Genomic DNA, 17,273 nt, shown 5'->3' with positions numbered 1-17,273 from the left:
TTTTTTTTTAGAGAGAAAGATTTTTGCGCTAGGGCACCTGCACTTGCTGGAGAGATAGACAAAAAGTGAGAAATCAGCCCCCAGAGGGGATGGCCACAGCACAATCCCTTCTCTTGGGATTTTGGATGCACACACATGTGCCCAGTATGAGTTTTAAGCCTCCAGGTCTGGGACTCAAGCTGTGGTTGACTACATGGGAGTCCAGCTACATAACCATTACACCATCTGCTGGGCCCATGATTTGGAGTTTTCTATCTAAACTAATTGAAAAAAAAAATGGGGAAAGAGGAAGGAGAGTACTGAGCTATGAGGAGGAGACAGATATTCAAGGGTAAGGAAGCTTGGGACTGGTTCCATTAAGCATAGGCCAACGGAAACTGAGAACAGGGAGAAAATATAATGAGGGAGGAGAAAATATAATTATGAAGAACATGGGGTGGTTCACAAGAAAAAAGAGCTAGTTTAGGATAAAATGTTGAAGAGCACCAAAGGTTTAAAATGAAAGCAGTAAGAGGAGCCTAGAGTGAAATCTACTGACAACGGGGCAAAGTTAATTTTAGATTAATGGGCTAGAGCAGAAACTAAGGCAAGCATAGGATATCACTCCGTAAAACAGCTTGTCAGAAAGGTCGCATTTCATTGTTTCATTTTTCCAATTGTTTCTCTGAACACAATTGATCCTTGACAGTTTAGGATAAAAACATTTCTGAAGTGCGTTTTAGAAATAATGTTTCCTATAAACAATAAACTAATCAAAGTGATTATCTAAGGGGCTAGAGGAAACATAATTTTCAGTGTTGTACTTTATTTTAAACTGTATGGGTGTTTCTCCTATTAAAAATAATTTTTAGGGGCCGGCAGGTGGGGTAGTGGATAAAGGCACTGGACCCGACATGACTGACCCTAGTTCGAGTCCCAGATCTGATGGTTTGCTTTCTCACTTTTCCTCTCTCTCTTTCTCTGTCTCTCTCTGATCAAACTGGAAAATAATAGTGATAATAAAGTTAAATAAAAATAATTTTTAAAGAATTTTTTTAAATGATGTGTCCTAGCTTGTGTCAGAAGGAAAAATTCCTTTATGTGAAAAATAAGGCTTTAAATAAAAGCTGTTTTTCATCTTTACAATTCTTTTCTTTTTTTAAATGATTGTTAATTTTATAGTATTTTTTTAAAGAATTATTTTTATTGAATTTTATTTATTTAAATTTGACCAGAGAAGGACAGAGTGTGTGTGAGAGAGAGAGAATGAAAGAAAGTAAGCAAAGGGACCAGCAGTTAGCGTAATGGCTATGTCGCTGGACTCCCACGTAGTCGACTGCGGTTCGCGTCCCAGACCCGGTGGCTTAAAAAACTCAAGCCGGGCGCGTGTGCGTGCGTGCCCAAGATCCCAAGAGGAGAATGGAGGAGAAGGGATTGCGGCGTGGCCATCCCCCCTGGGGGGTGATTTCTCGCTTTCTATCTCTCTGTCTCTGTCTGTCTGGCGAGCGCATGCGCCCTATAGGAAAAACCTCTCCAAAAAAAAAAAAAAAAAGAAGAAAGTAAGCAAGAAACCAAACTGCCAGGTCCAGGGCTCGAATCGTGGTTGGCTACATGGAAGTCCAGCACCTTTAACCACCATGCCACCTGCTGGCCCCTTTAAAATTATTTCCTTCCTAAAACAGAGTACAAATTGATTAACAGCCATTAGCTATTTTTGGATATATGAATATAAAGGAAGACCTACCCAAAGATAAAAAGAATAGGTCAAGTCTCACATTTCTTTTTTTTTTAAAGAATTATTTTTTAACTTTATTTATTCATTCCTTTTTTTTTTTTTTTTTTTTTGGGGTTTTTTTTTATGGGACATGTGACCCCGACAGAGTCAGTGAGACAGAAAGTGAGAAATCACCCCCCAGGGTGGATGGCCACACTGCAATCCCTTTTCCAGTCTCCTCTTGGGATCTTGGGCACGCACGCACACGCACCCGGCATGAGTTTTAAGCCACCGGGTTCAGGACTCAAACCACAGTTGACATGGGAGTTCAGCAACATAGCCATTATGCCAACTGCTGGCCTCTATTCATTCATTTATTTTACTTTGACCAGAAAGAGACACAGAGAGAGAGGGAAAGTGAGAAAGCAAGCCACCAGCCCCCGGACTCCATCCATGGCCAGCCATGTGGGAGTGTCTAGCGCCTTAACCACATGCCACCTGCTGGCCCCTAAGACCCACATTTGTAATTCCACGTTTGTCTAAAACAATTTTGTGGAGTCATTCAGGTTTTCATACATTTGAAAAGTTTTCTGTTTCTGTTTATTTGTTTGTTTGTTTCTCACAGTGATTTTCTTTAAACCTCTGGGGATATTATTTTCCTTGATGTTGAATATGATTATGACCTAGTTTTTGCAGATAAATATAAAATCTTCATAAGACTACTTAAGTGTTATTTTCTGCTAGATATATGGCTACATTAATTGAAATATCTACTTCTACTATAACTAATATCGGTTAAATACTTCAAAGAAATATAAATAAACACAATAAAAGAATTTCTAAACACTTATTGGTTTACTTTCTGCTTTGCATCAATTTTTATTGAAATTTTATCTACATATATTATGGCTATCCATACATTCACATGTACTACATTTTGCTGCTTGTTACCTACTTTTTTTAAAAAGTGAGTTTTTTAAAAATAAATTATTATTATCTTTTAATTTGACCAGAAAGAGAGGGAAAGTGAGAAAGCAAGCCTCCACATCCAGGACTTGAACCATAGTTGGCCATGTAGAAGTCCAGAGTCTTAACCACCACGCCACCTGCCAACACTTGTTACACACTTTTTATTGATACAGCTTTTCTTTTTTTTTAAAGAATTATTTTTATTTAACTTTATTTATTATTGTTGTCATTATTATTTTCCAGTTTGATCCGAGAGAGAGAGAGGAAGGGAGGAAGCAAGCCACCAGGTCTGAGACTTGAACCATGGTCGGCCATGTGGGAGTCCAGCGCCCCCAACCACCATGCCATTTGCCAGCCCCTGATATAGCTTTTCTATCTATATGTCTGGTTAAAAATTAACTTTAAATTACCTTTCATCATGGGATGTTTTGGGTTGATAGTATTTACTAAAACAGAGTAGATAATATTCATTTGCATAATACTACATGTATGACAACAACTTTATTAGTAAATTTACTCTGTTTTGATGCTTGCTACATACCAATTATCCTTAATACCTACATATTCTTTTTTGTTTGGCGATGTTATACGATTTTTATGATTTTTGTCTTTCTCTCTCTCCAGAGCTTACTATAGCTTCCTCTATGTAAATCATATGTAATATTTCACTTTTATTCATGCATAAATTATCACCATTATTATTATTAAAACCACATTATGGATGAGTAAATTGAAGCTCAGACAGTTTAAATAACTTTTTACTTTCAAAAGGCATTTCTTGATAACAAACTAAGTTTCAGGTAGTCATTTTGGCTTAGGATCAGAAACCAGGTTTAAAGAATGCAAAGAATGACTAAATTTGCCACTTAACTCAGTTTATGTGAACTCTAGGAAACAGCATGTGACCTGAATAAGTAAAATTAAATACTAAAGATTACAATGATAATAGCTGCACTATTTTGTCATGGACAAAAACAAAAAACAAAAACCAAGAACTGTATTAAAACATTCTATTCCTTCCAGTTTCTGTCTTTACTCAGAGCAGAGTCCTGGCAAGGGAGTCAGATTTTACAATGACACTAACATAATGAGAGAATTTGAATAAGATGACCTGACCTCTCTGAACCTCCATTTCCTCACTCATAAAATGAGAATGTTAGAATGAAAGTTCTCTAAGGACCTCCTCATTCTAAAATGCTTCACTTTTAGGGAATATTGTGAGTCAATACTAGTACAGGCTCAAGAGAAAGGCAGGGAGGGAGAAGGTTGCTTCTAGTCTAGGGAGGAAAGGACGAACCAGACTACTGGGTCTTCTGCACGAACACGTCCAAGTTGGGAGCATGGGCAGCTCATCAGAAGAACACCAACCTGCCCCAGCCCTTACAGTCATCATAAGCTTTGATTTGAGTATCTCAGTGACTATTGGTTTTATAGGCTTTCTGATAGTAACAACCGTAAGATACAGCTGTCCCTCAGATGAAGTGGGAATGTGTCAGTCTAGCCAATTTTTTCATCACCTCTTGTTTCTTACAGAAAATTTCCAAAATTCATCTCTACTTGGAACTGCAAGTTCTTTGCAGCTCTCTGTTCCTGTGGTGAGCAATGCAGCTTCTCTAACAGGAAGTGTCTGCAACTTCTCCAGAGTCTCAGCTCCAGCCGTCAGCTCAGCGTGGCTACTGCCATCAACCTCTGGCACCTCTTTCCAGCCCCTTGTGGGTAGTGCCTACCTTTACCAACATTCTAGCACAACTATGTTGTCTGGGGTTTCTGGCCAGAGCCAGATCTCCACTTCAGCTACCTCCTATCCAGGTATTTTTGAGTGGGATATCACAGGAGGTACTGAAAAGAAGTCGTCTTCACTTAGTGACTTCACCGTGACAGTCATTGACCAGGGCACAACTGTTTCTTCGATGTCTACCACAGCCCAATATAATAAAACCTCAGATGCCAATATTATGGTCCCTCTGTATCCATCATTGTCTGCCAGCCTGGTTCAGGGGACACCATCTCAGATTCCAAATCAGGAATATAACTTGTCACTTCCTTACCAGGAAGGAAGCCAGGTCTATTACTACAATCAAGGCAACCTGGGACCTCTACTGTCTGGAGAACTTGGCCCCTGCCTGCAATCCTATGGCTCTGTGTCCTACACAGGAAGTAGGGCCTCAGCTCCTCAACCAGAAATGGTGATGGTGCTAAAAGAGGTTCAGCCCACGAGTGTATTACCACCAGTATCCACCTCTGGAATCTACTACTCTGTGTCTGCTCAACCCATCACAGAAACAAGTTTTCAAGGTGAGTACAAATGGCAAGAAGGAAGAGGAATATGGTCAGCGTTCAAGGGGAGGGGCTCATCCTTAGCTGAGAAGTGGTGAGTCTATACATATGGAGAATTGAAGTCCTGAGACTTCATCCACTCCTTGCTCAGCGCTTTCCATTTTCAGACTCTGTATGAGAACACATAATGTGGGTGGGGAGGTGAGACATTATACTGGCCATTATTACTACATGTCAGAAGTCCCCAAGCATGTCCCAAGAGATACCACACTGTTGGCTGCCCTAGCTGATCAGTCCCTCTGCACCACTGCACTGAAATCAACTCCCTTTTCTGATCTATTGCTTTATTCTCTTTGGAAGACACTTTGAAACTCTTACCGTGTAGCAATGGCTTAATTTTCCTTGATTTACACTAAGTTTAAGACCTTGTGTTCAGAATCTGTCCTTGCCTGCATATTCATGAAGAAGAGCTACATTCTCTCTCTCTCTCTCCAAGTCCAGGGCATGAAATGTTCTGATTCTCTCAGGAGAGTGGGGAGAGTTGAAAGGACTCTATACAAGAATATGAGGCTTTATAGAACATTTCATATTTTAAGATTCATTTTTACATTTTACTTGACTTAAAAATCCAATGAAATGCAACGAAAGCCAAAAATGATGACGTCAAGTGATCACGAGTAAGAACTAAAGCAGTCACGTCCTATCTCCTTGCACAGGGTCCTGTCTATGATCCTTAAGAAGGACTAATAGAAGTGCCTTATCCACTGTCAGAAGGTGCCTGCCTGCTGTGTTAGTGTAGAGGGAGTATCTCACTTACCAGGGATTGATTTTCTTCCTTGATTCCTTTTTAGTGATGGAAACTTCCCTGGGGATGGAGACCTCCTTGGGATTGCAACCTCCAGCTCAGACATTTTGTCTGCCACAAACTCAAGAATTCCCCAAGTCCTGTAGTAGCAGAAATATCCAGATAATTGAGAGTCACTCACCACCTGGGCTTGAGGACATTTCAATGGTAAGTCCAGTCCAGAGTTCTACTAATCTGTTGGCACTGCCTCCAGCTCCAAGCCAGGAGCAAACAGAGAATAAGAATTTGGATGAGATTGAAACCAAGCTTTTAAACTCTCAGGATGCCTACCAGATCCCAATAGAAAACCAAGATCTTCCACTGCTCCCTTTGGAGATCCCTGATATTCACCAACTTCTGGCCTCCATCGATCCTCTTGGCCAAGAGGAGAAGCCTAGTTCTGAAAATGCCAGTCTGGGAAAAACTAGTGTGAGTCTGGAGGACCAAGAGACACTTGAAAATGAGATTAAGTCCTTTAATGGTTTTGCAGACATAGCTACACTGGTGGAAGACATTCACCTTCCTCCACTCTTTGATTCCTTGCAAGACCTTGACCCATCAAAAGATCTCCTGGCAATTGAAGATGAAGGTACCAGAGTCATCAAGGTAGATCAGGTGCTGGAAAATCCAAGTGTCAAAAATGGTCTTTATGATCAAGTTAGGAAGAATAAGCATAAGGCCTCTGAGCCTCTCAATGGTGCACCCAACGCCAAAATCCAGCCAAAGAATTCCGAGTGCCCGATAGGGGGAGAAGTGGTAGTTTTCAGTGCTACGGCCAGTGATGAGGCCCTTGTGAATGAAGCCAAGCAGTCTAACAGCAAACGTCAGAAACCTGGCTCTAGCAGGACCAGCAAAACTAAGAGCCATGGGCAGGAGAAGATCAAAAAGACCAGAGAAAAAAACTCTAAGAAAACTGAAGAGAGTAAGCAGTCAGGGATCAAAGTCAAGGCAGAGGAGAAGCCAACTGTTTCCAAGCTGAAGCGGAAGAAAAATCAACCTGAGCTGAGCCAAGAGACCTTTAAGAAGCCTCGAAGCTGCCTAGGCATGCACATGCTGGAGTCCGTGCAGGTTTTTCATGCACTGGGGAAGAAGAATGATAAGAAAATGGGACTCTCTTCCTCCCGAATCCTAGGAAACTCAAACACCACCAAAGTCCTCCAGCCAGCCCCACCTATCAAACTATGGCTGGATACTCCATGTGAAGGCAAAGGTCCTGAGAAAACTCAAGTTAAAGCCCAGAAACTAGAGGGCAGTGCTGACCAAGAGTGTCCATCTCCTTCCCAGTATGAGCTGCCACCACCTGGGAAGGTCAAGTTGATCCCTTTGCCTTTTCCGACTCTGGACAAGCCTCAAGTTCGACCCATTCCACGGAGGCCGCTGAGTCTGGTTTCACATAGACCTGCTGTATCTTACCCTGCCCGGCCTGGTTCCACCAACTCAGCTCAACCTATTGCAGTCAATCCAGCTCGACCAGCTCCTGCCAATGCATCTTCAACGGGTCCTCCGAGACCAGCTCAGCCGATTATAACCAGTGCGACCCGACCGGGTTTGGCCAACCCTACGCGGCCGAGTGTCCCCCAGTCTGCTGCTCCTAGGCCGACACCCTACAAAACGTCATCTTGTACTTCTCTCCAGCGGGAGCCTATTTCTGCAGCTGTGATCAAGCCCCAGTCACCGCCCAAGCCTCAAAACCGTTTTCTACTCCAAGATTTCAGCCTCCAACCAATTCCGTGGAGGAAACCCAATGTTCCTGAGCCAGTGATGTCAAAGCCCATCACAGATGAGCAGAGGCCTGAGCGCGAGGCCATGAAGAGGAAAGCCCAACAAGAACGCGAGAATGCTGCCAAATATACTTCTCTGGGGAGAATGCAGTTTTTCATTGAAAGGGAAAAAGAGCTGGGAATCTCCCGATACTACGGCTATGCAATGTGAGAGCTACCGAGATGGTTGGTAGCACTTCAGCTATCAACTGGTTTTCCACATTTATATAGATAGATAGATACACATTTCTCTATTTATTCTGATATATTTTTAAAACTTAATAAATCTGAGTAAAAAAGTAATAGAATTGATTAATAGTAATAAAGAGGCCTTTTTAGTTTTGAGATGCTGTTCCCTGGTTTTTCTGTGGTGGCAATGGGGATCAGAGGTTGCATTAGAAATAAGGAACTGAAAGTTGGATGGGAGAGTGGAGGGAAGTGGTAGGAACGGAGGAAAAAGGTACAGGACTAGGGAGGGCAAAGTGGAACATTTTTATAGGCTTATAAAGAGAATCAAGAATGGGGAAAATGGCTCAGAGTCTGAGATTAGGGTTCAAAGAATAAAATTTGGATAAAGCTGAAGATGGCAAGAGATGAGCCTGGATTGACCAGGAGAAATGTAAAAAAATGAGGGGCTAACCCTGTGTCTCATGACCTACCAGGCACATACTTTAGAAAATATCGGGGGGCTGGCAGGTGGTGTGGTGGTTAAGGGCACTGGACTCCCACATGGCTGACCATGGTTTGGGTCCTGGACCTGGCAGCTTGCTCTCTCACTTTCTCTCTCTCGCTCTGTCCCTCTGTGGTCAAATGAAAAATAAATGGAGTTAACTAATTCTTTAAAAAATTATATATCTATGATACATATATATGTGTATGTGTATATATATATTTTTTTTTATTTTTATTTTTTTAAGTCTGTTCTGTGCCAGGCCACAACTGGTTGAGTTAGTTATTCCCCACCCCATTTCACAGGAGAGGAGATAGAGAGGGTCAAGAATTTGCCCAAGGTTGAGAGCTAGCAATTTGGGAGCTGGGATTTGAACTCAAGCATTCAGACTTTAGGGGTAATAGAGTCACATGAGAGAACATTAGAAAAATACCAAAGGATGTTCTATGAAAATGTGAAGTGTTATTATTATTTTACATTTAATCATTGTATATCATTGCAGCATACAAAATGAGTTTTCCCACCATGAATATACTGTATCCCAATCCAGGCAGAGGCTAACCTGCTATTTCAAAACTAGTTACAAGACAGTAGGGGAAACGATACTAAAGATAGAAGAAAATTAGGTGGGAGGTGTGTGGAGTTATGGTTTTATGGGTATAGAATTTCTGTTGGGGATGATTAAACAGTTCTGGAGATGGATATTTGCAAGGATTGGACAACATGGCGAATTTACTTAATGCCACTGAATTGACACTTAAAAGTAGTTAAAATGATAAATTTTATGTTATGTATATTTTACGACAATAAAAAAGATGAAAGAGCAACATAAATCAAAATTAGGTAAGAAAACAGGCTCGTGGGTGGAAGGGTATCTGGCCACTTCAAGAAAATGATTAAGCTGGGACCAGCAGTTAGCATAATGGCTATGTCACTGGACTCCCATGTAGTCGACCACAATTCAAGTCCCAGACCTGGTGGCTTAAACTCACACCGGGTGCATGTGCGTGTGTGCCCAAGATCCCGAGAGGAGAATGAAGGAGAAGGGATTGTGGCGTGGCCATCCCCCCTGGGGGGTGATTTCTCGCTTTCTGTCTGTCTGTCTGTCTGGCAAGCGCACACGCCCTATAGCAAAAACCTCTCCAAAAAAAAAAAATAAAAAAGAGGTGGAATAAGCCCACAGGGCAGATGGAGAACATGAAGACAGGCTCTGGTCAGAAATCTGCTTTTCTAAATATGCACAAAACTGAATCTCCAATCTGTCCTCCTCCCTCTGCCAAATATACACACACACACACACACACACACACACACACATATATATATATATATATCCTGGCCCATGCACATTTTTCATCCTGAGATGCTAACTTTCCAGTTTCTCAGGTCAGAAACTTTGAAGTAATTTACCTCATATCTCTCTTTCCCAGCTGCACACCCAGAACATGAGCAAATCTCACTTGCCTTATCTTCGAATTACACCTAGAACCTAGCCACTTATTTTATTTGTTAAAGAATTATTTTTAAAAGTTTATTTATTATTATTATATAGTTTTTAAAATTTGACTAGAAAAAGAGAGAGAGGGAAAGTGAGAAAGCAAGCCACCCGATCTGAGACTCAAATTGTGGTCAGATGTGGGAGTCCAGCGCCTTAACCTCCACGCATTTGTCAGCCCTGAACCTAGCTACTTCTAAGCATTTTAAAAAATCATTTCCATTCCAGTCTGTGTCCCCATCACTTCTACTTTGTGCTCCATCAATAATCTGTGCCTAGATTATTGTCATAGCCTTCTAACCCAGAGGTCCTTCAACTTGTTAGATTCACCAAGCCCTTGGTGTCTCAGTCCTATGCCAAAAGAAACCTGTTGGCTCATGGATTAAGTAGCTGGGTGCCAAAAATGTTCTATTATTGCTTGTAAGTGTATGGATAATGGCTACTGAAAGAGATGAGGTCCTCATCTCTGAAACATGCAATCACCTAGTTTGAAGTAAAGGGATCTTGACAAGGAAGAAGGGTTATCTGTTTATCAGGGTGAGTCCTAAATGCAATTACACGTATCTTTATAAAAGGCAAATGGGGGGCCAGCAGATGGTGTAGTGGTTATGTTGCTAGACTCCCATATGGTGACTGCAGTCAACTCCTGGACCTGATGGCTTCAAAATCACAGCGAGTACATGTGTGTGCGTGTCCAAGATCCCAGAAGAGAATGGACGAGAAGGGATTGTGGCATGGCCATCTCCCCATGGGGTAGTTTCTTACTTTCCCTCTCATTGTCTGTCTCTCTCCAGCAAGTGTACACACCCTGTGGGGAAAAAAAATCTTTAAAAAAAAGGTGGGGGACCAGCATTTAGTGTAATGCCTATGTCGCTGGACCTCCCATGTAGTTGACTGTGGTTCATGTCCCAGACCCAGTGGTTTAAAACTCTCGCTGGGCGCGTGTGCGTGCATGCCCAAGATCTCAGGAGGAGAAGGGATTGTGGCATGGCCATTCCCCCTGGGAGGGGGTGATTTCTCGCTTTCTGTCTCTCTGTCTTTGTCTGGCTGGCAAGGGCACGCGCCTTATAGCAAAAACCTCTCCAAAAAAAGAAAAAAGGTGAGACTAGCAGTTGGCATAATGGCTATGTCGCAGGACTCGCATGTAGTCGATTGCGGTTCAAATCTGGGACCCAGTGGCTTAAACTCACGTCGGCGCATGTGCATGCGTGTTCAAGATCCTGAGAGGAGAATGGAGGAGACGGGATTGTGGCATGGCCATCCCCCCTGGGGGGTAACTTCTCGCTTTCTGTCTCTCGCTTTCTGGTGAGTGCACACACCCTATAGCAAAAACCTCTCCAAAAATAAATAAATAAATTAGTAAATAAATAAATAAATAAATAAATAAAACGAAGGGGAGAAAAAGGCAGATGGAAATTTGATACAAAGAGGGGAAGGCAATGTGTCTCTGGAGGCAGACGTTGGAGTGATACAGCCAGCAACCAAGAGATGCTGGTAGCTACTGAAAGCTGGAAGAGGCAAGGAGCGTGCATCCCGAGGGAGTGTGGCACTGCTGACATCTTGGTTTTTGTCCCAGTGACACTTATTTCAGACTTCTGGCCTCCAAAATGGTGAAAGAATACATTTCTGGTTTTGTTGGTCTACCTTACGGAGAGCATGTGAATATGCATGAGAGGGAGAAGCATCCTTGACATCATGCTGCCGTCCCCTTTCCCAGCCCTCCAGTCCCACAGGACCCCAAGTGCCTGTGTGTGCATGCGCAGTGTGTATTTACGCCACACTAAGGATCCAAACCCATGGTCAAATACGTGACTTCCAGTCCTGCGGGGCTCCTGGTTATTGCTGCACAACAGCATCTGAGGCAAAATTCTGTTTCTTCAATTACTGTTTCCAGTGACTTGTTAGCACAGCCACATGAAACTATTTTTTTTTGCGGGGGGGGGGTAGAGTTTTGCTATAGGGCATATGCGCTCACTGGAGAGACAGAGACAGAAAGCAAGAAGTCACCCTAGGGAGGATGGCCATGCTGCAATCACTTCTCCTCCGTTCTCCTCTTGGGATTTTGGGCACACACACATGCGCCCTCATGAGTTGGAAGCCACCAGGTCCAGGACTCAAACTGTGGTTGGCCAGGTAGGAGTTCGGCGACATAACTTCTATGCCATCTGCTGGTCCCACAGGAAACTATTAATAATACATGGCTCCAGTGACGTAGCTGCTCAAAAAAGAATACACAGAAATGAACAGAAAATAACTCTTAAATAACCACAATTACTTGATAATGGGCTATGTGTGCCTCTTACGCACTGTACAATGTATCGAACCTTAGAATCAAAGTGGACCCTGCCAAACTAGTCATTTTTCTTGGCAGTGGGAGATGCCAGTCTTCAAACAAATGCTAGGTGGTGCTCCAAACCACAGATTCATCTTACCGGTGCTGGTTCTACTGTGGCTTTCTCAAGAGGCAACTTCCTCATCAGGTAATTCCAGTTTCAGCTGAAACGCAACATCATTCCCATGCATTCATAGTGCACAAATTTAAAATATGTCAGTGAATTTGTTACATTCCCTTTATTAGAGTCAACTTATACCACAACTTTCTTTTTTTTAAACCCACATATTTACTTTTCTGTTGTCATGTTATATTCCCAGTGGGTTCACAGCAAAACTTAGAACACTGTAAACCATTGATCCTCAGGACATATTGTGCTTTCAGAGTCCCCCCTTTCCTAGAAGTGTTCACGACAGGCTGTTTTACTGTCTCCATGCAAGGAGTTCACCTGGCATCCACTTGAGACGCTTGCTCATTTTAAAAACATTTTTCCTCCGGATGTCTCCAAGCCCTCATCCATGAAAGCTGTTAAAGAACAGAGACCGAGGTTTTCTTTTTCATTGTCATATACCCACTGTCTGACATAGATCCAAGAGCATAATACTGGGTTGCTGGCAAAGTCATGGAGCATTTTTGCATAGAAAAACACATCATGACTTTCCCAATGACCTAATAGTCAACAAGTATTTGCTCGATTAATGAAAGCATCTAAGGGCCGGCAGGTGGCATAATGGCTATGTCGCTGGACTCCCGGACCCAGCCACGTAAACTCACACCAGCACGTGTGCATGCATGTCCAGAATCCTGAGAAGAGAAGGGAGGAAAAGGAATTGCGGTGTGGCCATTCCCCCTGGGGAGTGATTTCTCACTTTCTGTCTCTGTCTCTCAGGTGAGTGCACATACCTTATAGCAAAAATCTCTCTTAAAAAAATTTAAAAAGGCATTTAGCCTTGGGATGTTCTGCTGCTAGCTTTCATTGCTTTGTAGAGAAGACTTGACCTCGAAAACATAACAGCAATTGCACTTCATTGTTCATCTCAGCTGTCACTGTAACTGGTCCATTTCAGTAACTGATTTTGGGGATGGCGATGCAACATTGATCTCAAAAACTTTTGAACATTCATCAGTTATTGTCATTTGGGCTTACAAACATTCTGGGCACTGAGGATAGAATTGTGAGCAATTCTTCCCAGAATTTATATTCTACTGGGGAGTGAAAGAGAGTTAACAACGAATACCACAGCCGACAGTGGAAGTAGGACTGGGAAGAGCATGAAAACAGGACCAAGTGATCGAGGGTGACTGGGTACTTCTTAGAATGGGTGGCCAGAGAAGTTCTCTATGAGGAGGTGACACATAAATCGAGACATGAATGATAAAAGGGAGCCTGCCAAGTGAAGAGCAGAGGGAAATCACGACGGGAAGAGGAAACAGCTGAGCCAAGGTCCTGAGCAGAGCAGCAGGCCTTCAGATACGTGGCTGGAGAGCAGTAAGCAAGGACGAGAGTGGGAGAGGAGGGCAGAGTGGGAACAGGAACAGGAACTGGATGGGTCTGGAATCCAGGGTTAAAAGTTGTTTTATTCTCAGTGCCATGGCAAGTCACTGGAGGGTTTTAAGCCCAAGAGTGAAGGATTCTGGATTTTTTTTTTTTTTTAAGAGAGATTTTTGGTATAGGGCGTGTGTACTCACCAGAGACAGAGAGACAGAAAGTGAGAAATTACTCCCTGACGGGAGTGATTCACCACAATCTCTTCTCCATTCTCCTCTTGGGATTTTGGGCACCCACGCAGATATGCCTGGTGTGAGTTTCAAGCCGCTCCGTCTGGGACTGGAACCTTGGTTGACTACGTGGGAGTCCACCGATGTAACCATTATGTCATCTGCTGGTCCCTGGATTTTTGTTTTTAAAAGCTCATTAGCAGGCCAGCCCCAAAGTACAGTGGTTAAGGGAAACAGATACCAGTTTGAATCCTGGCTGTGATGGCTTGAAATTCAGGCTAGGCATATGTGTGTGTGTGTGTCCTAAACTCTGAGATGGGGAAATGGAGAAGGGATTGCAGCATGACCACACTCCACTGGGAGTGCTTTCTCCCTCTCTCTCTGTCTCTTTCTTGTGAGTGCACATGCTGTCTGGCAATTTTAAAAAAAGGAAAAAGAAAGAAGAGCTCATTCGCTGCTATTGTAAGAATGCAGTGAAGTAGGGGGGCCAGCAGGTGGCATGTTGGTTAAGGTGCTGGACTCCCACATGACCCACAAGAGTTCAAGTCCCAGACCTGGCGGCTTGCTTTCTCACTCTCCCTCTCTTCTCTCTCTCTCTCTGTTAAAAATAATAATAAATAAATAAAAATTGCAAACAATTCTTCACAGGGCCAGCAGGTGGTGTGGTGGTTAAGGTGCTAGACACTCCCACATGGCCAACCACAGATCGAGTCCTGGACCTGGTGGGTTGTTTTCTCACTTTCCATCCCTCTGTGTGTCTGTCTTTGGTCAAATGAAAATGAATGAATGAATAAATAAAATGGAATAAATTCTTTAAAAAAATTCTTCATGGAAACAAAAAGGAAAAAATTAAGTGTGGATGCCAAGTATATTATGTCCCCAGGCTAGCACTGGCATATTGGTGTTGAACCTGGACAGCTTCTTAAAGGAGGGCAGTCAGACTCCTTCCTATGAGGCAGGAGTGTCCTCTGCTAGTCGATGCCCCACATGCCTGGCACCACAGGGCAATGCTGGTGCTCTAACAGCCAGGGAGAGGGAGGAGCCGGCACCCTTACTCTCACTCTATGCTCATCTTCCCTGCACAGTGGCCCTCAGCGCTGGCATACACATTCACGCTTGTTGAGTAGGAAAGAGTCAATAAGTGCTTTCAGGGCTAAATCTGAAAAGCCACTGATCACAGAGAAATCACTTCAGGGAACTCCAAGAGAGAGTTTAGTACATACACATCTGGGTTTAGGAGAAATGAGAGATCCGAAGGAGTTAAGACTTGAAATGAGACTTTAAAATTATTTTACATATATATATATTTTTTTTAATTTATATTTTTTAATACATTCAATCAGAAATGAGACTTTTAAGCTAGACCTTGAAGGGTAAGTCATGTCAGCACACTAACAAACTCACAGAGAGACTACCAAATACATTTCGGGAAAGTGTTCCTACAGAGTTAAACTTTTAAACCAAATCATAAAGTTTCAGTGTGGTGATGTACGAAGTCTCCTGAGACCGAATAACCGAATGACTCGCAGGCTTGCAGGCTCTTTTTGGGACAAGGGTGTGTATATATTTGTACAAGCCCATGTTCCTGTGCAGAGCGTACCACTGTGTTTGCATCTGGTATATAACCACCTGTCCTGGCCTCAGGGGCAGGAACTGTTATATGGGTCTTTGTGTTCCCATAGCTTTTGCATAGCAATCCTTAGAGACTGTTAAATAACAATTATAGGTGGGTACTAAACTACTGCTTTAGGCTCTAGCAAGTCAAACCAAAATGAAGTCACTTATGCTAAAATGCCACATCATCAAATTGAAACTTCCAAGATGATAGCTCCTGGAATAGAATAGTTTTTCCCAACAATGAGAGGCTCCGGTTTACCTGAGCCAGCACTCTAAGGAAATAAAATGTATGCCCATCTTATAACTTGCTTAAGAATGTGCAAGGATGGGACCATTAGTTAGTGTAATGGCTATGTCACTGAACTCCCATGTAGTCGACCGCGGTTCAAGTACTGGACCTGGTGGCTTAAAACTCACGCTGGGAGCGTGTGCGTGCATGCCCAAGATCCCGAGAGGAGAATGGGGGAGAAGGGATTGCGGTGTGGCCATCCCCCCCCTGGGGGGTGATCTCTCACTTCCTGTCTCTCTGTCTCTCTCTGTCTTTCTTGTGAGTACATGCACCTTATAGCAAAAACCTCTCAAAAAAAAAAAAAAGAAAGAATGTGCAAGGAAATAGATGTAACCTAGACTCACTGAACTTTTTTTTTTACAAACATCATTAACCAAACACATTCCTCTTTTACCTGCCATCAGTCATGTCTATTAGTTATAACCTTCAAAATGTTTCAGCTATGGGGACCAGCGGGTGGCGTGGTGGTTAAGGCGCTGGACACTCCCACATGGCTGACCATGGTTTAAGTCCTGGACCTGGTGGCTTGCTTTCTCATTTTCCTCTCTCTCTGTGTCTCTCTCTGGTCAAATTAAAATGAATAAATAAATAATAAATCTTTAAAGACATGTTTCAGTTACAACACCAGACAGACTGTGACTCCAGATGTTGCTTAAGATGAAGCAAAATGACTCCAGATGACTATGAGGTCATCCTGCTCCCTTATCATAGAACTCAGCCATTCATAGCTGTACCGGACTCCTTGCTAGCCTCGTCTCCCACCTGTGCTTTTTGCCTCTCAAATAATCCTAACACCTCAGTAGGCATTATTCAGAGCAGTTTGGATTCTGTGGTGCAGGGCGCGATCAAAATTAACCATGGCTCAAATAAACTCTCTTGCTTTGCTTACTTTGCATCAGCATTTCTCTTAGGATGACAAGCGCACTCATTTTCCAGCCCGTTTTACAGCTGTTCTGACACGAAAAGGTTAGTTTTATGTTCTTTTCTAAGTGACGAAAGCTATTGCCTATTACCTCAGTCTATCAGTTTTGTGTAGAAAGTAATGCAGAAGGGCCGGCAGGTGGTTAGTGGTTGGGGGCGCTGGAGTCCTACTTAGCCCAGCACGGTTCCAGTCCCGGACTGGCGGCTTGCTTTCTCACTTTCCCCCTCTCTCTCACTCTGTCCCTCTCTGATAAAATTAAAATAAGTAAATAAACAAATAAATAAATACGTTCTTTTTCTAAAAAGAAGAAAGTAATGCAGACAAGCTGAAAAATAAATTCTAAATTTTTTCCAGCAATTGTACTCTTTCTTGAATGCGTGCTTTATGTGACAGTGAAGGAGGGGCTATCTGGCAGGAAGCTTCTACCTCAAATCAAAATGACTTTTTTAAAAACAAAAATTAGCTTGGTCTTTGGCCCTTTAACGACTTGGACCCTCCTTCTTTGCGGTTTCCTTTACCAAGATGGCCGCCGTGGAGCTCTTCTCTCATTGGTCGGATTTTCCGCAGGTGCCGGCCATAGCCCCGTCCCCGGCCCCCCATTGGGCAGTAACCTCCGGGGAGCGTAGACCGGCAGGCGTGGGCGGGGCGGGCGCTGGACGTGACGTTTCCGGGAACCCCGAGGGTCA

General features: G+C 43.0%; 1 protein-coding gene across 1 annotated transcript in view; it reads left to right on the top strand.

Annotated features, from left to right (window-relative positions):
* The window catches only part of CUNH2orf78 (chromosome unknown C2orf78 homolog), a 9,263-nt gene extending 1,338 nt beyond the window's left edge, over positions 1–7,925 (top strand). Inside the window, exons 2-3 of the mRNA XM_006151243.3 lie at positions 4,196–4,957; positions 5,791–7,925. Coding sequence (XP_006151305.1) covers positions 4,196–4,957; positions 5,791–7,715 — 2,687 coding nt within the window. The 3' untranslated portion in view covers positions 7,716–7,925. The remainder of the gene's footprint in view (positions 1–4,195; positions 4,958–5,790) is intronic.
* The last annotated feature ends 9,348 nt before the right edge of the window (positions 7,926–17,273 follow it).

This window comes from Tupaia chinensis, unplaced genomic scaffold, assembly GCF_000334495.1.
Source record: "Tupaia chinensis unplaced genomic scaffold, TupChi_1.0 Scaffold000316_1, whole genome shotgun sequence".
NCBI lineage: Eukaryota > Metazoa > Chordata > Mammalia > Scandentia > Tupaiidae > Tupaia > Tupaia belangeri.
This window is presented reverse-complemented; position numbering and strand designations above follow the sequence as displayed.